General features: G+C 38.4%; 1 protein-coding gene across 6 annotated transcripts in view; it reads left to right on the top strand.

Moving 5' to 3' along the window:
• akap6 (A kinase (PRKA) anchor protein 6) overlaps window positions 1-19,400 on the top strand; it is a 404,269-nt gene that overhangs the window by 47,020 nt on the left and 337,849 nt on the right. For 4 of the 6 annotated variants that reach the window (XM_073040038.1, XM_073040041.1, XM_073040043.1 and 1 more), the window contains exons 2-3: window positions 7,967-8,068; window positions 10,888-11,201. In XM_073040038.1, the coding sequence (XP_072896139.1) occupies window positions 10,890-11,201 (312 nt within the window). In that variant the 5' untranslated portion in view covers window positions 7,967-8,068; window positions 10,888-10,889. Of the gene's footprint in view, window positions 1-433; window positions 453-477; window positions 570-7,966; window positions 8,069-10,887; window positions 11,202-19,400 lie in introns of those variants that run through there. The other 2 variants (XM_073040040.1, XM_073040039.1) reach the window with 2 other exon arrangements.

The raw sequence follows: 19,400 nt of genomic DNA, 5'->3' as shown, positions 1-19,400 counted from the left end.
CTTTGTTCTTTATGTTTAGCAAGATAAATGAGCTTCGGGAAGATTAACTGATGAACTACATTGGAATTGTAATATATGGGACTTTATGTGGTGATGGATTTCTGAATAATATCTCTAATGATTCCAAGTGAGCATCAGAGGTGTGAATTTCAGTTTCTATGATGAGAGTCATGCAAGGCAGAGGAATTCTTTAATTTACCTCATGTAGTATTTGGTTGCAGAATATTACTTCACTCTACGCTCAAGCTTGCTAAGGCAGGCAGCTGAGGGTACGTTTTAAAATTTGTGTTGTTAGAGTGGATCTGCAGTTTCCGGGAACCAATGACTTGACAGATCAGTGGGTTGTAAAGGTCAGAATGCTGCAAATCCCGGATGGTAATCAAACACACATTACTGTTGTGATAAGAACAGCAGTGTTGGGAAATAAAATCATTTACAGAGCTACTATTGTGGTAACTAGATTATTTTATCTATTAGGTCAATAAATTGAATGTCACCGGGTAATCTGACTGATGTACTCTACCATCTGCTTATTACAAGTCAGAGAGAATCAGCCTTGCTGGTTTTAGGTAAATACTGTGTTATGAAATATTTTTCAAATGTTTGATATTTCAATGTTCAGTAAGTACTGCACTATGAAATATACAATGTCTTTAAAATGAATTTAATTTAAAATGTGTGCTCATTTTATTGAAGAAACAATAACAGGTTATAACATTTTCCGTGTGACATGATTAAACAAATATTAGTGATTAATTAACTTATTAAATGCCTGTCCCAGATAAGCATTTGTTTTGTATGTCTGTTTTAAATATGATAATTCCAAATCTCACATTTTTGTGGCAACTCATTCTGTGCACTTATTTTTAGAGCTTTTAATTAATGTCATTGTTTCAAATGTTAATCCTTTATATGTTATTTGACTAAATTTGTTCAGTAAATTATCTAAATGATTTAAAGCTGTTTTGTTTTGCCCTTATCTAACATGCGAGCACAGCACAATTTTCAGGAATTTTTGACTGTAGCCTGGTAGTTATGCAGTGCAATGGCAATTGTTCAATGCTCATTGTTTTTGTATATATGCAGTAGATGCTATTCTTGGAAAGTGTATGCATAAATAAATCCATTTAGTTTATTCTTTGCAATAGGGTTAACTGTTTAGGAGGATATGCTGTTGCGTCCCAAATATTCTGCAATGTGTTGACCCACTCGAGTAATTGCATTTAATTGCAGATGGCTTTCATTTCAGTGTATTTGCCTCCTTTGTGAATGATGATTAGGATTCCTTTGAATCCCTATATATGGAACTGAAAGGTCATGTGTGATTGAAACTGTTGTAATCCATTGCACAAATGTAATGGATTCACTGAGCATGCAGAAATAATTCAATCCAAAAGAAACAGCAAAATCTGGCGCCGTAAAGATTCCCTAATGATATTTTTCTCCTTTTCGGATTTTAAATGGAGGAATTTAAGGTGGGGGGTTATATGGGAGGCAGGGTTTGAGGGTCGTCACAACATTGTGGGCCGAAGGGCCTGTAATGTGCTGTACTATTCTATGTTCTATATTAAATTCCCATGATTGGCTAATACTTGTGATGACACTACCTTATACAGGCTATTTCTCTCTCAAGACCAAGCTATATAGGGTTGGATTGTATTGTCAAAGGTGAAACAACACCAATGATATTGAAGAAAGTTGTGTATACAAATAATAAAAGAAATAATGTTCTCATGTCAATTCAACAGAATCCTCAGTACCCAATAACCTTCAAGCTGACTGAGCAACCAATCACAATGAATATAGTTTACAGACAACAAACTAGCAAGTGTCTATCATGGTGGAATACCATGGTCTTATGAAAGAAAAGTAATTTTTAATAACTTTTTTTGAGGACATAACAGTAGAGTGGATAAAGAGAACCAGCAGATGTAGTATATTTGCATATCCAGAAGGCACATGATAAGACATAATAGATCAGTGTACTTCAGTCACAAAAACATGTGGTTAGACAGGTTCTGATAAGGACACAAGGAAACTATAAGGGAATTATAGGTAGATTAAGTGAGAAGTTGACAAATGGAGTATAAAGTGCGAAAATGTGAAGTTATTCACTTTGGGAATTCAGTGCTCCAGAGGACTGTGTGGTAGGGTTATCATGTACGGTATATTAAATTTGAAGATCCAAGAGAAAAGCCCACAAAAAGCAGTGGATATGGCCTAGTCCATAACAGGTAAACCCCTCCCTTCTTGCTGCTGCCATCAGGAAGAGGTAGAGTAGCCTTAGGTCCCACACCACCATGTTCAGGAACAGTCAATATCAAGTTCCTGAACCAGAATGGACAAATTACTGAATTGATGCCATAATCCATGGCTTCACTTTAAAGAACTCAAGAACTCATGTTCTTAATATTTATTAATTATTATTTTGTTTTTTTCTTTTGTATTTTCACAGTTTGGTATCTTTTGCATATTGGTTGTTTGTCTTTGTGTGAAGTTTTTCATTGATTCTATTGTGTTTCTTAGTATTTACTATGAATGCCTATAAGAAAATCTATCTCAGAGTAATATTTGGTGGCATATTTGTACTTTGATAATAAATTTAATATGAGCATTGAACGTTGAGATGGGAAGAGTGTGGGCAAATGATGTTGAGGCCAAGACTGGATTAGCCTTAGTTAGATTAAATGATGAAGCAGTTCAAGAAGTTGGATTGGCTTGTTCCTCCCTGTTTCTTAAGTATAGGCACATCCTTTTATAGAAATAGGTACTTGTGAAAGTGCACTTGTGTATGCACACTTGAGAAATTATTGCAGTGTGGTATTGCTGAATATCACCACATTATTTTTGATAATGCTGTAAAATCCAGGCCAAGTATTGTGCATCAATTTTCACAGACAGGTATATGCTGCAATTTTTTTCATTAGCTTAACTAGTTCCCTAGGAGTAACTTGACTGAAGTAAAAGCAGGAAATCCACCAGAAATTCATCAGCAATGAAAGAGACACAAAACAAATTAATATTTTGTAAAATCTTTTGTTTAAAATGAACCACTTGGGCTGAGACTGGCAGCTGCTGCCTTGGATACCTAAAGAAAAGGCCAGTTATGGACAAAATAATCATTACTGTTGAAATAATAGAACCATTGAGTAAAGTGTCCATAAAATGTCAAGACATAATTTGTTCTTGCAGAGTGGGGTTTGCTTGTCTTCTGTTTCAATTGCATAGTGAATTATAATTTACTCCATAGTGTTGAAAACAATCTGCATTTCCTGATTTTCATGTTAATTTCAGGATTGCAATGTTCCTGTTCAGCTATCTTATTATTTATGTTTTTATCATGCTAGCAAGTGCTTACTGAATGTGGATTTATGTTTGAAGTCCATAATTTTAATCAACACCGTTAATTGAAGCCTATTGCATTATCTTTCTTTCTCCAACTATTTATAACTATTTGCTAACATTTGTTGTGTTCCCATTGATGTACAAGTGGAAAAGTAATTGTGTCATGGGATTCTTCAAGGGAGAAATTATCATGAATCTTTGGCCAAAGATACAATCTGCTAATAATAGCACAGTCATCTGAAGAAAAATGTATCCATTACAGGAAATTAAAAGTACTCAGCCATCCAGCTGTTGACCATTTTCTATCTGAAAGAAATACATTCTGTCATCAGTCCTTTGCTTGGTTCTTACAGTTGTGGACCTTTGCTTTTCTTAACTCTAAATGAAATCCTTGTTTGGGTTTATTTTCTGTATAACTATGGACATTCTACCCCTCGCTATTGTATTTGAAAGATAATATTTCAAAAAGGATCTAGTGCTTTCTCGGCATAAGAATAAGCTCTTCTCAGGTTTCCAGCTGAGTAAAGATATCGATTATTACTGATGTTTCGATACCAAACTCTGCCACCCTCATTAGGAATGATGCTTGCGCATGCCTAGTCTGGTGGTATTTGCACCCCTGTAGTCCATCCCTCCTGATTGGTTAGTCCTCATCCAATCTGGTTTCCGCTCTCCCACCTCGTTTATACTCGAATTCCAGATCTTACTTAGAGCAAGACCATCGTCTTTGTTAAAATTCTTCTCCTTTAGTTTTATTTCAATGGCTTCCCTCAGCCGACTGTACAAAAAGTCATTAGTGTGGCACGTTTTGTGCCATTGAAGTCAATCCTATGGCCATTGGGAATGCAACTGCTGATTTCTCTGGGTAACCCAAACAGATATATTAATGCAAATTAATGGCCAATGGAAAATCCAGAAATCCTAACAATGAGAAGGAATCTGTCATTACTACCTGTCTTCCCTATATTTTCATGGTTTCTGGAAGGATCGCCAGGATTCTGAAGAAATATCAGATTAATACCATTCACAAACCCCTAAGAAGATCAAATCCCAGTTTATGCAGATCAAAGGTGACTTGGCACTCAGGTTGGCTGACATTTACAGGGTTCCCTGAGAATGTGGGGCAGTGTTTGTAGACACAGGGTAGAAACCCACATCTAGAAGCACAGGAGGTGTATCCATTTGGGTTACCTGGAGAAATCAGTGGCAGCAGAACATTGCATTCGCAATGGCTATAGGGTTGCCTTGGACTGTACAAAACTACTGTGCCACTCAAATGGCTTTTGGGACCGCCTGGTGAAGGAAGCTATTGAAATAAAACTAGATTTAGCAAAGATGAAGATCTCGCTCTAAGTAAGAACTGGAATTCAATTGTAAACAAGGTGGGAGAGCGGAAATCTGATTGGTTAGTCCTTACCCAATCAGGAGAAACGGACTATGGGGGTATAAATACCACTGGACTAGACATGCCCAGACATCATTCCTGATGAAGATGGCAGAGTCTGTCATTGAAACGTAGATTATAATTGACACCTGTACTCAGCTGGAAGCCCGAGAAGAGTTTATTTATAATATTACAAAACTGAAAAGCCATGACTTAAAAAAACACCTGCACTGATCTCTTTTCTGTAACAATTTTTCCCAACATTTGTGTGTCTGACTCTCACAATAACCATGATAAAGATTTATTTTAAGTTAATGTGAATTATGCATTAGATGAATTTCTTCAAATTTTATCTAAATTCCTGCTCTTTTTCTCAAACAATCACACATTCTGTTTATCTAAATTCAGAGAGCTTAAACACAAAAGGTCAGAGCCAAAACTCAGAAACCTACAAGTGTACATTAGAGCGAGGCTGGAGTTCATCCAGCTTGAACAATGAGGCTGACTTTTTAAATGACAGATTGGATTATGTGTGATGCATGACAGTCATTATGAGCTTTCCGTGATGTATTATCAGGATCCATGTCATAGGAATGACACACAATGCTGTAGTGAATTGTCCTTCCTCTATGGTGCAATTTTCGAGGATGATGCATCATAGAAGTTGGCCTGGAGATCTGCTTGCCAGTTGACATGTACTTCAGATAAATGATTAATAATTTGCCATGAGAAACTAAACAATTCATGCTCCAGACAGATGGAATCGTGTCTTCGCTTAAGCCTTTTGAATAGAAGGACAAGTCAACAAGTTCAAAGTTCAAAGTAAATTTATTATCAAAGTACATATCTGTCACCATACACAACCATGACATTCATTTTCTGTGGACATACTCAATAAATCTATAATAGAATAATAACCATACAAGAATCAATGAAAGATCAAACTAACTGGTTGTTCAAACAGAGTACATTGCCAATATATTTCGATAGCAACATGGATACTTTTATATGCTAGTGAATGGTTGTTACATCAGTTGTAGAGTTTCAAAATCATCTTGATATCTTTTTACATTTCAATTATGTTTGGTGCAATCATTTAGTTTTAAGTGCTCTCATTCCCAGACTCCAGATAATAACTTCCATCATGATCCACTCTGGTCAATTCATTCCAATGACGTTACTCTAAATCAACAGAAAAGGTTGAAAGGTGTTATTAATAGTGCTGTCAAGTAGCAATTACTTGGCATTACTTGGTTCAACAATGCCCATTTCAAGCATTACTTGAACTATTGGACTCTGGACATCATAGACTTGGTCCAACTGTATTTCAGAGAGAAGGTGAGAATCATCACCCTTGACATCAAGGCAACAAGTAAAATAGCATCACGGAACCATGGTAAAATTGAAGAAACAAGGGAGACACCATTGAATAATTGGAGTCATTCTTCACACAACAGAAGTTGGAAGATAATCATCTCTGCCCCAGGACATAATTATAGGAGTTTGATTAAATGGGTTAAATTAGCTTTATTTGACACATGTACATCAAAACACACAGTGAAATCTGTCATTTGTGTCAAATCTAAACAGTGAAGAATGTGAGGGACAGCCCACAAGTGTTTCCATGCCTCTTGTGCCAACATAGCAAGCCCAGAACTCACTAAATCAACCATACATCTTTGGAATGTGGGAGGAAAACCACAAGGTCACGAGAAGAATATCTATCCTTCTTACAGACAGCAGAGGGAATCAAATGCAATCTTACAGCTGGCACATTAGTAATGTTATGCTAACTACTACATTACCATGATGCCCCAGAAAACATGCATAAAGATCTTCAACTGTTCCACCATTGACCATCTATCCATCATAAAGTTAGAAATGGGAATGTACAGCGTGCAATTTCATTCACAGTTCCAAATAAAATAAAGCAGCCCGTGCCTGCAAGCATTGGGACTTTGATGACATTCAGGCATGCGTTGATAAGGTGGTTAAAAGAAACATTCCACTTATATAGCACAATCCTGTGATTGATATAAATAATGGCCGTGAGACTACCGAACTCACTGAATTCCCTGCCACCACCCAGGTCTCATTATGGATGAATCACCAGTAGCATTATACTGTTCATCTTTAAACTTGTGCCATAAATGCACATTATTATTTATAATTTATTTGTGGTAATCTTACTCTGTGTTGTGTGTGAGTTACATGCTCTGTGTTGTGCACCTTGGTCCAGAGGAGCCTGGTTTCATTTGGTGGTGTACATGTAGAGGGTTGAACAACAATAAACTTGAACTTTCTTCTTCTTTTGCCCATCATGCTGTTGGCATTTTGGGGCAGCAATGAAGGTCCTCCATCTGTGGCAGCGTTCACAGCTTTGTTCGTTGTGTCAGTAGCAGACGAACGTGAATCAAAGTTATTTGTGTTCCAAAAAATTAGTGTTTCTTTTTATACAGACACGTTTGCATCCCGATCAGGGTGCCCCAATTAAGTGGGATAATCCCTTCTTTAAAATAATGCCATGGGAACTGTTACGGTCACAAGAAAGAGCAGACGGCTTAACATCTCATCTGAAAGATATAACCTCTGGTAGTGTACTGCTCCATCAGTGCTGTTCTGGAATGTTCATTAACATTTTTATGCCTGAGCATTGGGATTAACAATTGAGGCCATGATCTTTTGACTCAAAAGGAAAATTCTATTAACTGAACAACAGCTCACATTGTTAGTTTAATTTTGCATTTCCTCCTCTTTAAGGCCTCCAAGCAAAGAATGAGTTTTGATCGTTGACAATGAATCAATCCATATTGAAAATTCAGCAAGTATTTGCTTAATGATTTGTTCCAAATAATAATGTTTGGAAAGCTAATAATGATTACTGGAGCTAATAGATTCATAAAGGCATTTAATTAACCTATTTTTGAAAGGGCGTTAAATGATTCAGTAAAAATGGTATGTCGATATTTGCTTTGGAGTGGTAAGAAGGAAATGTGCGTCTTTGTCCCATCGTGAAATTGCCCTGTTGTATTAAGCAATATGTGTGGTGTGTTCTTAGTATGTTGAATGAATTATGGTTTAAAATAAGGATAAATCACTGTTTAAACTCAGCAAATCCAGTTTCAAAGAGTAGGTGGTTGAAGTTATTACTCATATATTAAGCAGAGAGTATTACATTGAACACATGCTTACATCATTATTTTCAATATTTACTTATTTGTTATTTTTTCATTGCAGGTATAAAAAATATCAAGATCACCTTGGCAATCTGTAAAGATCTTAAAAATAAGCTAATATTCCAGAACAATATTGAACATCAATATCAATAAAAATCCACAGGTAGGTTAAAGGGAGAAAAGTCCGAAGGCAATTGAATTAAAAATGCATGATTAAAGAGACATAAGGAGACATAAGTGTGAATATATAGCCAGGATAGTGCATTCAACATGCACGAACAGGACAAAAGTGTAATTGAGGCCAATATTAAATCAGCCATGATCTTAGTGAATGGTGGAACAGGCTAGAGAGTGTATTACCTGGCTTATGTCCTGTATTGGTCTGTTTCCACTTGTTTACTAACTGATGATCTTCAATAAGGGAAAGTACCAGGTTGTTTCTAAAGGAAAATCAAAATGAAGCAAAGTATTTTAAAAAATGGTTCACGTAGTTCTTTTTTTGCAGTTGGGATTGAGACAGATTCTCAGGGAGAAGTAGAAAACTCTGTGATAATATATGTAAATAATGATACTCTCTGTGGGATCTCCTGCAAAATATATATATATATATATATTTCCAGATACTATCTTCAAGTTCTGAAACACTCCCACTCCAAAAAATATTGACACATGCTCAAAAATATCTGATTTGTTAAAGCCAGCCACCCAATAAGATAACGCAGGTGCAAATACCAAAGTCCAATGACAGGCAAATGGAAATCTGGTAATCTTAGGGACTTCCTGGAAGCCAAGGATCCCATTGTGAATGCTTATGTAAAAAAGTACTGTCCATACAATGGCTTATAAATCACATACTTTTCTGAATCGAGCCAACAAGTTCTTTAATCTAATTTGTTTTCCCTTTTGCTCCAATACTCTACCATGCTCCTTTGCTTGCAAATAACTTCTTTTTAAATGAATCATGGATTCTGCTTCAACAGTGATTTGCTTTAGAAAATAATCAATTTTTAGCACTCTCCATAATTAGGTCGATGCTGTGCTTTAATTTGTTTTGCAATGTATATCTTCTTAATGCTAACTAACTGTTCAATAAAAATAATCTATCACACTTTATCCTATCGAGTCATATTTTAGGAGACCACCATGAGACAACTTGTTAGGATTTTATGCTCTAATGAAAATGGGCTTAACTTCTCATAACCCTGATTTTTTTTGTTTTCATCCCTGGTAATAGTCAAGTGAGTTTCCATTATAACTTTTCATTTGTCCTTTTATCTTACCTATGATAAATTATATAAGATAATATGCAGTAAATATGCAGGATTCTGACTTAAGGCCTTGTCTGCATTTAAACATACCACCAATTGTTGGATTCTAGGCTTCTAGAAACAAAAACAGAGACCTTACTTGCCTTTTTATGTTCTTGTCTATTTGTGCTGCCATGCATAATGGCATTTGATCTTAGGCACTACAGTCTTTATATTTTGATTTGATGATTTGTCATTTGAATTTTTTAGGTCTGGAGATGAGGAAAGTTTTTGTTTTGTTTTCAGATTCTCAGTCTGAACAGTGTCAGAAACATTGGACATTTGCAAATTGTTTGGAGCATAAAACTAACCCTTTTGCAAAGCCTCTGATGTTCCATCGATCTATGTGACTCACAGAGGCAAAATGTTCAACATAAACTGCACTTGGTATCATAATTTAATAAGTGGAAAATAGTAAAATTAATACAATATAGCTCCCATTGTTTATATTAGAATAAAATATACTGAAGTATAAATAACATGAAGAGAACAATGTTGCAGTTTACCTTAAATGTTATGTAATTTTACATTTTTGTTTATTTTATGAAATTATGCATTTTTCATGTATTATTTTTAACTGGTTTATTAAGCAAAAGAGATTTAAGTCTAAAATGGATAACTATTATCATTCTTCATTGTCACTGGGCAAATACTTTGGAATCCCTGGTTGAGGTCATTTTATAATCTTATTATGATTTTAATATTATCTACCACCATCTGGTCAGAGCAGCCAAGGTTTGCAATGAAGGTAGTCTTGATGATGCCCCAAAGCCCAATTATTTTGATCAAAAAGGAAAAGAAGGAAAATAATAAAATGAGGTAAGATAGATTATTTATAAAGAACAAAGATTTATGATACATCAGAAGTAGAAGAAGGAATGATCTGCCATTCAATAAGATCATGGCTGAACTTCCATGTCACCTATCATTTTTCTTCATTGCAGGAGCATAATCTCTTTTTCTTTAATTATTCTGTCAAAGTGATTTCCAGTAGTTATGATCATTGAGGAAAGATGAGAGTTTTATGAGAATCAGGCACACATCTGTCTGTTGTTCCTTTACCACCAAATGCATTGTGTAGCATGGAATCGCTGGAGTGTGACTGAGGATGAAACCACGGATCTTTCCTCCAACTCACAACATCTACTTTCAACTGTGGTGCCTCTCCTATCAATCTGACTGAAATCATATCACTCAATGCAATTTAGAAGAACAACTTAACTCAGAATTGCATAATTGCAGCCCCATGGTATTGTGTTATTTTATTTGCTTTGTATTATTTTGGGAATCCAAAGTGGATAGTAACATTCCTGAGTTCTGTAATCACTTTTTGAAATAACTTGTGTAAGTTCCACACATCTACAGGGTCAAATCACAATGAATTTTCTCGTACTTTCACATTAAGTTATTTAGGAGTACAGGGATGCAAAGTTACTTTTTTAAAATCAAGTCTCTTCCTCTTTCTTCATTTGTGCCATTAAATATTTCTCAGAAAGAATTAAAAACCTACCCCAGGATGGAAAGTAATTGAACTAAATTGATCCAGTGAACTAAGATTCAGATCAAATTGAAATTTACTTAGATTTTGATTTAGCTTTCTCTAATATTTTATTCGGTACATGCAATTGTTTTCATCTGAGTTCATAAGGATTTCATGTGGCTTTAACCCAAACAGCCATGAGTATCATACTGTCCCCCATGAGAAGCCAACAGCTGGATGCCACAGCGACCAACGCATCTCCCATGATCACAAACATGACCCCTTTGGAAGAACCAGAGAATGAGAGGACGATAAAAGAATTGGATGCTATCCAGCGCTATGAGAAGCCTCCTCCACTTCACACTGGTGCAGACTGGAAAGTTGTCTTACATCTGCCAGAAATTGAAAACTGGCTTCGTATGACATCTGAGCGAGTTCGAGACCTGACATATTCTGTGCAGCAGGACACTGAGAATAAGCATGTTGATGTTCATCTGGTCCAACTTAAGGTAAGAAAAATGGAGGATTCTTTACACACAATACTAATGAATTAAAACATGAGTTAAAATAATTAATATAATTTAAAATAAGATCCTGTCTAAAATTAAAATTGATTCTTGGTTGAACTGCACTTCCTATATCCCTACACAATTTAACATAATTTGGCAGTATAGGTGGATGACGGCAGATAATATTGAAACTGGATGAGCCTATTATTGGTGTAGCATTACTTTTTAGAAAGAACAATTGGGATTCATCAAGGCACTGTAATTTGCACGGCTTTGAACCATTTCCACAAAGAATCCTGGATGTCGTTGAAGCATTTGGCTTCTGACCCATTCTACCTGACTGGTGTTTAAGAATGCATTTTGGCAGGAAATAAAAAAGATGTGAAGTTATATTGCATGTAAATTAATACTAAAATTTAATTAAATCTGTTGAGAAATTTCTGCTGAACATTAGCCCTACTGAAATTGGAAACATAAAGGGAAGATTATATTTTCACCCTACTTAGAGCAATAGAAACTCATCTCTTAGTAGTTATTTCTGAAGTATATTTATTAAAATAAAATGTGTCCTATTGTTGAATAACATAGAAACATAGAAAACCTACAGCTCAATACAGGTCTTTCGGCCCACAAAGCTGTGCTGAACATGTCCTTACCTTAAAACTACCTAGGCTTACCCATAGCTCTCTATTGTTCTAAGCTCCACGTACTAATCCGGGAGTCTCTTAAAAGACCCTGTTGTTTCTGCCTCCACCACTGCCACCGGCAGCCCATTCCACGCACTCACCTCTCTCTGTGTAGAAAACATACTCCTGACATCTCCTCTGTACCTACTTCCAAGCACCTTAAAACTGCGCCCTCTTGTGCTAGCCATTTCAGCCCTGGGAAAAAGCCTCTGACTGTCCACACGATCAATGCCTCGCATTATCTTATACACCTGTATCAGGTCACCTCTCATCCTTCGTCGCTCCAAGGAGAAAAAGCTGAGTTCACTCAACCTATTCTCATAAGGCATGCTCCCCAATCCAGGCAACATCCTTATGAATACCCTCTGCACCCTTTCTATGGTTTCCACGTCCTTCCTGTAGTGAGGCAACCAGAACTGAGCACAGTACTCCAAGTGGGGTCTGACCAAGGTCCGATATAGCTGTAACATTACCTCTCGGCTCCTAAACTCAATCCCATGCTTGATGAAGGCCAATGCACCATATGCCTTCTTAACCACAGAGTCAACCTGCACTGAGTGTCCTATGGACACGGACCCCAAGATCCCGCTGATCCTCCACACTGCCAAGAGTCTTACCATTAATGCTATATTCTGCCATCTTATTTGACCTACCAAAATGAACCACCTCACACTTATCTGGGTTGAATTCCATCTGCCAGTTCTCAGCCCGGTTTTGCATCCTATCAATGTCCTGTTGTAACCTCTGACAGCCCTTCACACTATCCACAACACCCCCAACCTTTGTGTCATCAGCAAACTTACTAACCCATCCCTCCACTTCCTCATCCAGGTCATTTATAAAAATCACGAAGAGAAGGGGTTCCAGACCAGATCCCTGAGGCACACCACTGGTCACCGGCTTCTATACAGAATATGACCTGTCTACAACCACTGTTTGCCTTCTGTGGGCAAGCCAGTTCTGGATCCACAAAGCAATGTCCCCTTGGATCTTTTGCCTCCCTCCCTGTCCTTTCTGAAACATCGAAAGCCTGACACTTGAAGTAGCCATTCCTGCCCCTACACCATCCAAGTCTCTGTAATGGTCACAACATCATAGCTTCAAGTGCTGATCCAGGCTCTAAGCTCATCCTCTTTGTTCATAATACTTCTCACATAAAAATAGACACATCTCAAACCATCAGTCTGTACGCGTCCCTTCTCTATTACCTGCTTATCCTCCCTTTCGCACTGTTTCCAACCTTTCTCTATTTGTGTCAACCTCCCTTTACTCTGTCACTTCAGTTCAGTTCCCACCCCCCATCAATTCTAGTTTAAACTCTCCCCAGAAGCCTTAGCAAACCTCCCCGCCAGGATATTGGTCCCCCTGGGATTCAAGTGCAACCCTTCCTTTCTTTACAGGTTCCACCTACCCCGAAAGAAGTCCCAGTGATCCAGAAATCTGAATCCCTGCTCCCTGCTTCAATCCCTCAGCTACGCATTTATCCTTCACCTCATTCTATTCCTATACTTACTGTCGCATGGCACAGGCAGTAATCCCAAGATTACTACTTTAGAGGTCCTGTTTCTCAGCTTCCTTCCTAACTCCCTGTAGTCTGTTTTCAGGACCTCCTCCCTTTTCCTACCTATGTCACTGGTACCAATGTGTACCATGACATCTGGCTGTTCTTCTTCCCACTTCATGATATTGTGGTCACGATCAGAAACATCCTGGACCCTGGCACCTGGGAGGCAAACTACTATCCGCCTCCTTTTTTTAAATAAAGAATAATTAAGAATAATTAGCTTTCAGAATCTATCATTGCCACTGAAAGACATTTTGCCAATAATTTCTCCTAAAGGTAATCACTTTCCCTGGGACACAAGTACCAGAAACTAATGATGACCAAATGTAAATGTAGATGAGCTGTCATCGGCAGATATTTTGATCATGAAGTGTATCACATTTAAGGCCGCTCTTATTCCTTAAATGTGCATGCTATTTAGCAGTTTGTATAATAACAACCAAAGCCAGCAATCCTGACCTTTATCCCTAACCTTTCTGTTCACTTTCAGCTAGTTACATGTTCATTTCAGTCTGGTCATAAACCAGTTTGTAAAGTCCATTAATGATATTATTTCTAGCATTATCTGAAAAGAAACAAGAATATTTGCTCTGTTAGCAAATGCATACTGTTACATTATAAAAGCTTTGCATTAATTATGAATATTTTCTCAAGAACTTCAGAAGAAAATAATTTTGATAATTGGAGCCTATTAGCTTTCAGATAGTAAAACCAGCTCTCACACTTCAGATCAGTGCAGATGTCCTAGTGTCACACAGCACAGAAAGAGACGCTTCAGTATATTGACCATCAGGCACCCATCTATACTGGTCCCATTCACCTGCACTGCAATGGCTTCCCTTCTGCCAGCATCATAAATTCTGTAATGCTCTATATGCTCTATGATATGGCTCCACACTTGAGCCTTCTGCTTTCTCTCTCACTTTGATCTGTAGAATGCCAAGGACTGTCTTGGATTCTGCTGTGGTCAACTAAGAAGAAAAGTTAAAATGTTGTGCAAGGATTTTTTTTTCTCATTTAAATTGAATAACTTTTAAGTAGCTGTAAAAGTGATAGAAGGTGTTGGAGTCGAAGGTTAAGGATGTGATTTCAGGGTAGTTGGAAGCACATAGGTAGATAGATAGATAGATAGATAGATACTTTATTCATCCCCATGGGGAAATTCAACTTTTTTTCCAATGTCCCATACACTTGTTGTAGCAAAACTAATAACATACAATACTTAACTCAGTAAAAAAATATGACAAAATATGCTGTAGTCAGCATGGTTTCTTTAAGGAAAAAGTTTGCCTGACAAATCTGTTGGAAGCCTTTAAAGAAGTAACATGCAGGATAGACAAAGGAGAATCGGGGGATGTTGAGAATTGGATTTTCAGGAGGTCTTTGACAAGGTGCCACACACATGAAGCTGCTTAACAAATTAATAGTATTACAGGAAAGATATTAGCATGGATAAAGCAATGGCTGATTGGCAGGAGGCAAAGAGTGGGAATAAAAGGAGCCTTTTCTGGTTGGCTGCAGTGATTAGTGGTGTCCACAGGGGTTTGTGTTGGGATTGCTTCTTTTTATGTTATATATCAATGACTTGGATGATGGAATTGATGGCTTTGCGGCCAAGTTTGCAGATGATATGAAGATATGTGGAGTAGCAGGTAGTTTTGAGGAAATAGAGAGGCTACAGAAGGACTTGGACAGATTCGGAGAATGGGCAAAAGAAGTGGCAAATGGAATACAGTGGGAAGTGGGAGAAGAAAGAAAAGCATGCACTATATTCTAAATGGAGACAACATTCAAAAATCTGAGATGCAAAGGGACTTGGGAATCCTCATGCAGGATTCTGTAAATGTTAATTTGCAGGTTCAGTCAGTGGTGAAGAAGGCAAATGTGATGCTAGTATTCTTTTTGAGAGAACTAGAATATAAAAGCAAAGATGTAATGTTCAGACTTTACAAAGCACTGGTGAGGCTTCACTTGGAGTATTTTGAGCAGTTTTAGGCCCCTTAGATAAGAAAAATAAGGGGCCTAAAACTGCTGATGTTGGAGATTGCTCAAAGGATGTTTACAAAAATGTTCCTGGGATTGAACAGCTTGTCATATGAGGAGTGTTTGATGACACTGGGCCTCTGCTCACTGGAATTCAGAAGAATGAGGGCTGACCTCACTGAAACCTTTCGAACGCTGAAATGCATCAATAGAATGAATGATTCCTGTAGTGGGGGAGTCTAAGATCAGAAAACACCACCTCAGAATAGAGAGCTGTCCTATTAGAATGGAAATAGGGAGGAATTTCTTTAGCCAGAGAACAATGAATCTGTGGAATTCTTTGCCATAGGTGGCTCTGGAGGTCATGTCACTGGGTATATTTAAGATAAAGGTTGATAGATTCTTGACTGGTCAGGGCATGAAGGGATATAGGGAGAATGCAGGAGACTGGGGCTCAGAAGGAAAATGTATCAGCCATAATGAAATAGCAGAGCAGATTTGATGGGCCAAATTGCCTAATTCTGCCCCTATATCTTATGGTCTTATGGTCTAAGATAGGAAATGGCCAGTTTCACTGGGTTGAGGGTTTGGAATGGTGCAAGATATAAGATGAAACCTCTGGCAATATCTTTAATCATTTGGCAACCCAAATGCTGCTTCTAGCACAGGATTGATTTCAATGAATAGGCTCTTGTTCTTGTACTTTACCTCATTAAGTCATGGAAGAGGCGAAGAGAACAAAGGGTAACACAAGAGGTTCTGCAGATGCTGGAAATTTTGAACAAAGCACGCAAAATGCTGGAGGACCTCAGCAAGTCTGGCAGCATCTATGTAGGTATATAGAGAGCTGATGTTCTGGGCTGAGATGCTTCATCAGAACAGGAAAGGAATGGAGCAGAAGCCAGAATCAGAAGATGGTGGAGGGGACGGAGTACAGACTGACAGGTGATAGGTGAGACCAGGTGAGGGTGCAAGTGAATGCTGAGGGAGGGAGTGATGAAGTAAGAATCTGGGAGGCGACAGGTGGAAGAGGTAAAGGGCTGAAGAAAAATGCTTCAAATAGGAGAGGACAATGGATCATGGAAAAAAAGGAAAGAGGAGAGGAACCAGAGGGAAGTGATGGGCAGCCAAAGAGAAGAGAACAGGCGGTAACCAGAATGGGGAATGGAAAAAAAAGAGAAGGGTACCCAGATGGAATATGAGGTATTACTCCTCCAACCTGAGCCTGGACTCATCGTGATAGTAGAGGAGACTTTAGACAGATGTGTCAGAATAGGAATGGGAAGTCATTTGAAAATGAGTAGCCATGGGGAGATTCTGCATTTTGCGACAGACAGAGTGAAGGTGCTCAATGAGCCCAATCCCAATTTGTGCTGCTTCTCACCTACAAAGAGAAGGTCACGCTGGGAGACCAGATACAATAGATGATCCTGAGAGACTTGTAGGTGAAGTGTTGCTTCACCTGGAAGGACTGTTTGGGGGCCAGGAATTGTGGTGAGTGAGGGAGGAGGTGTTGGAGCAGGTGTTACACTTGTCATGCTTGCAGGGATAAGTGCCAGGAAGGAGATCAGTGGGGAGGGATGAGTAGACAATCTCTATAGAAAGTAGAGGGGTAGGGCAGCAGAAAAAAAGATTATCTTGGTAGGATCCTGTTGGAGATGGTGGAATGATGTGTTGCACATGGAGGCTTGTGGAGTGATCGGTGAGGGATTCTATTCTTTTTATGATGGTGGGAGGATGGGGTGAGGATAGATGCTCCGGAAATGGAGGAGATGCATGTGAAGACAACATTGATGGTGATGGAAGGGAAACCCTGTTATCTGGGAAAAAAAAAGGATATTCAGATGTTCTAGGATGAAAAGCCTCACCCTGAGATCAGATGTGGCAGAGTGAGGAACAGAGAGAAGGAAAAAGCACTTTTACAAGTGACAGGTTGGGAAGAGATATAGTCAAGAAAGCTATGAGAGACAGTAGGTTTGTAAAAGATGTCAAGCTTTCTCCAGAGATGGAGTGATTGGGAAAAGGGAGAGAGGTGTCAGAGATGGAGCAAGTAAATTTGGAGGCAGGGTGGAAGTTGGAGGTAAAATTGATGAAATTGAAGAGCTTAGCATGGGTATGGCAAGAGATATTGCTGATATTGTGGAAACCAAAACGGGTTGAATAAGCAATAAGGTGACGATGCCATTATTGAGGAGATGATGAAGACTTGTTAATTGCAATGATTGTCTGGAAGAGATGTCATTAGGAAATGAGGAAGAACAAAGGAAAGAAAAAGAACTATACTGGACCTGTGAAGTGCAGAATACCGAAGCAACTGGAATTCTGAGAAAATGTTAGAAATGCCCAACAGGGTAAGCAGCATCTGTGAAGAGGGAAGAATTGAGCTAACTTGGATTGATGGCCTGTACTGAAACAAAGCTGAAAGGTTTGTTTTCTGAAATTCATCATGTCAGTATTGAGCCCCGAGGGCTTTACTTTGACTGGTTGAAAGATGAAAGTTTTTTTTTGAGCTTTCATTGAAACTGTGCAAGAGGTCCAAGGCAGAGAGGTGCAGATGGGGATAGAATAGAGAATTATTGTGAGAGACAACAGAAAGTGAAGGCATCCTGCATTCTGAATTGCAGACTGAATGGGGAGATTCTGTAAAGTGATTGCCCACCATTTATTTTGATTCATAGAGTTATACAGCATGGAGAAAGGTACTTCAACCAACCTTTAAGAATAAAGGGTAGGCTGTTTAGAACAGAGATGCGGAAAAACTTTTTCACCCAGAGAGTGGTGGATATGTGGAATGCTCTGCCCCAGAAGGCAGTGGAGGCCAAGTCTCTGGATGCTTTCAAGAGAGAGTTAGATAGAGCTCTTATAGATAGCGGGCTCAAGGGATATGGGGAGAGGGCAGGAACGGGGTACTGATTGTCTTTGATCAGCCATGATCACATTGAATGGCGGTGCTGGCTTGAAGGGCCGTATGACCTACTCCTGCACCTACTGTCTATTGTCTATTGTCCATGTTAAATAAAGTGCCTCTCAGAGCTAGTCCAGTTTGGCTGACTTTGGCCCATATCCCTCTATATCTTCCCTATCCATTTACCTGTCCAAATATTCTTTAAATATTGTAACTTTATCCATCTTTCTCACTTCATCTGGCAACTTGGAGCTCTCACCTTAAACTTATGTCTCTAACTTTAGACTCCCTTATCTTGGGTAAAAGACTGTGACCATCCTTTTATTGAAGCTTCTCATGATTTTGTAAACATTTATAAGGCCACCATTCAGCTTCCTTTTGCATAGAGAGAAAGTCTCAGCCTATCCATTCTCTCCTTATAACAAAAGCTCCTAATCCCAGTAACATCCTTGTGAATCTTTTCTGCCCCCTCTTTAGCTTAATAACCCCTTTTTTGTAGTATAGTGACTAGAAATGCGCACAATACTCCAAGTGTGATACTGCCATCAGTTTGCACAGATATAACTAAATATCCCAATTCTTGTACTCAATGCCGTGACTGATTTGGTTTTCTTCATCCAGAAGAGACAATGTTATGATCAGTATAAAAATTGGAAGTACAAGTTAGTTACTGCTTAGCCTGGAATAGCTGAGTCCAGAAGGGAAGCTGTAAAATAATAGATGCTGTATGTTGTATGGTTGTATAGGAAGGAAGGTGCAGTGAGAAGTGGAGAAATCGGAGGAGATAGAAGAGTTAACCACAGAGTTGCAGAGAGAATATCTTTTTCCAGTGTGCTGGAAAAGGGAGGGGAATTTCAAAGCAATTAGGAAATTGGTCAGGTCACAGTGAGGTTGGGAGTATCTACCCTTGCCATGGTCTGGTGGATGGATAGAGGGAGTAGAAGTGGCAGAATTGGAACTTATCTTAAGTATGCTATAGAATTGAAACTGAACTTAAGGCTGTAATAGTAGGTGATTTTAACATCCCACATATTGACTGGGACTCCCATACTGTAAATGGA

Source organism: Hemitrygon akajei, chromosome 3 (genome assembly GCF_048418815.1).
Source record: "Hemitrygon akajei chromosome 3, sHemAka1.3, whole genome shotgun sequence".
NCBI classification, from domain to species: Eukaryota; Metazoa; Chordata; class Chondrichthyes; order Myliobatiformes; family Dasyatidae; genus Hemitrygon; species Hemitrygon akajei.
Note: the sequence above shows the minus strand (reverse complement) of the source record. Positions and strands in the feature narration are given on the sequence as shown.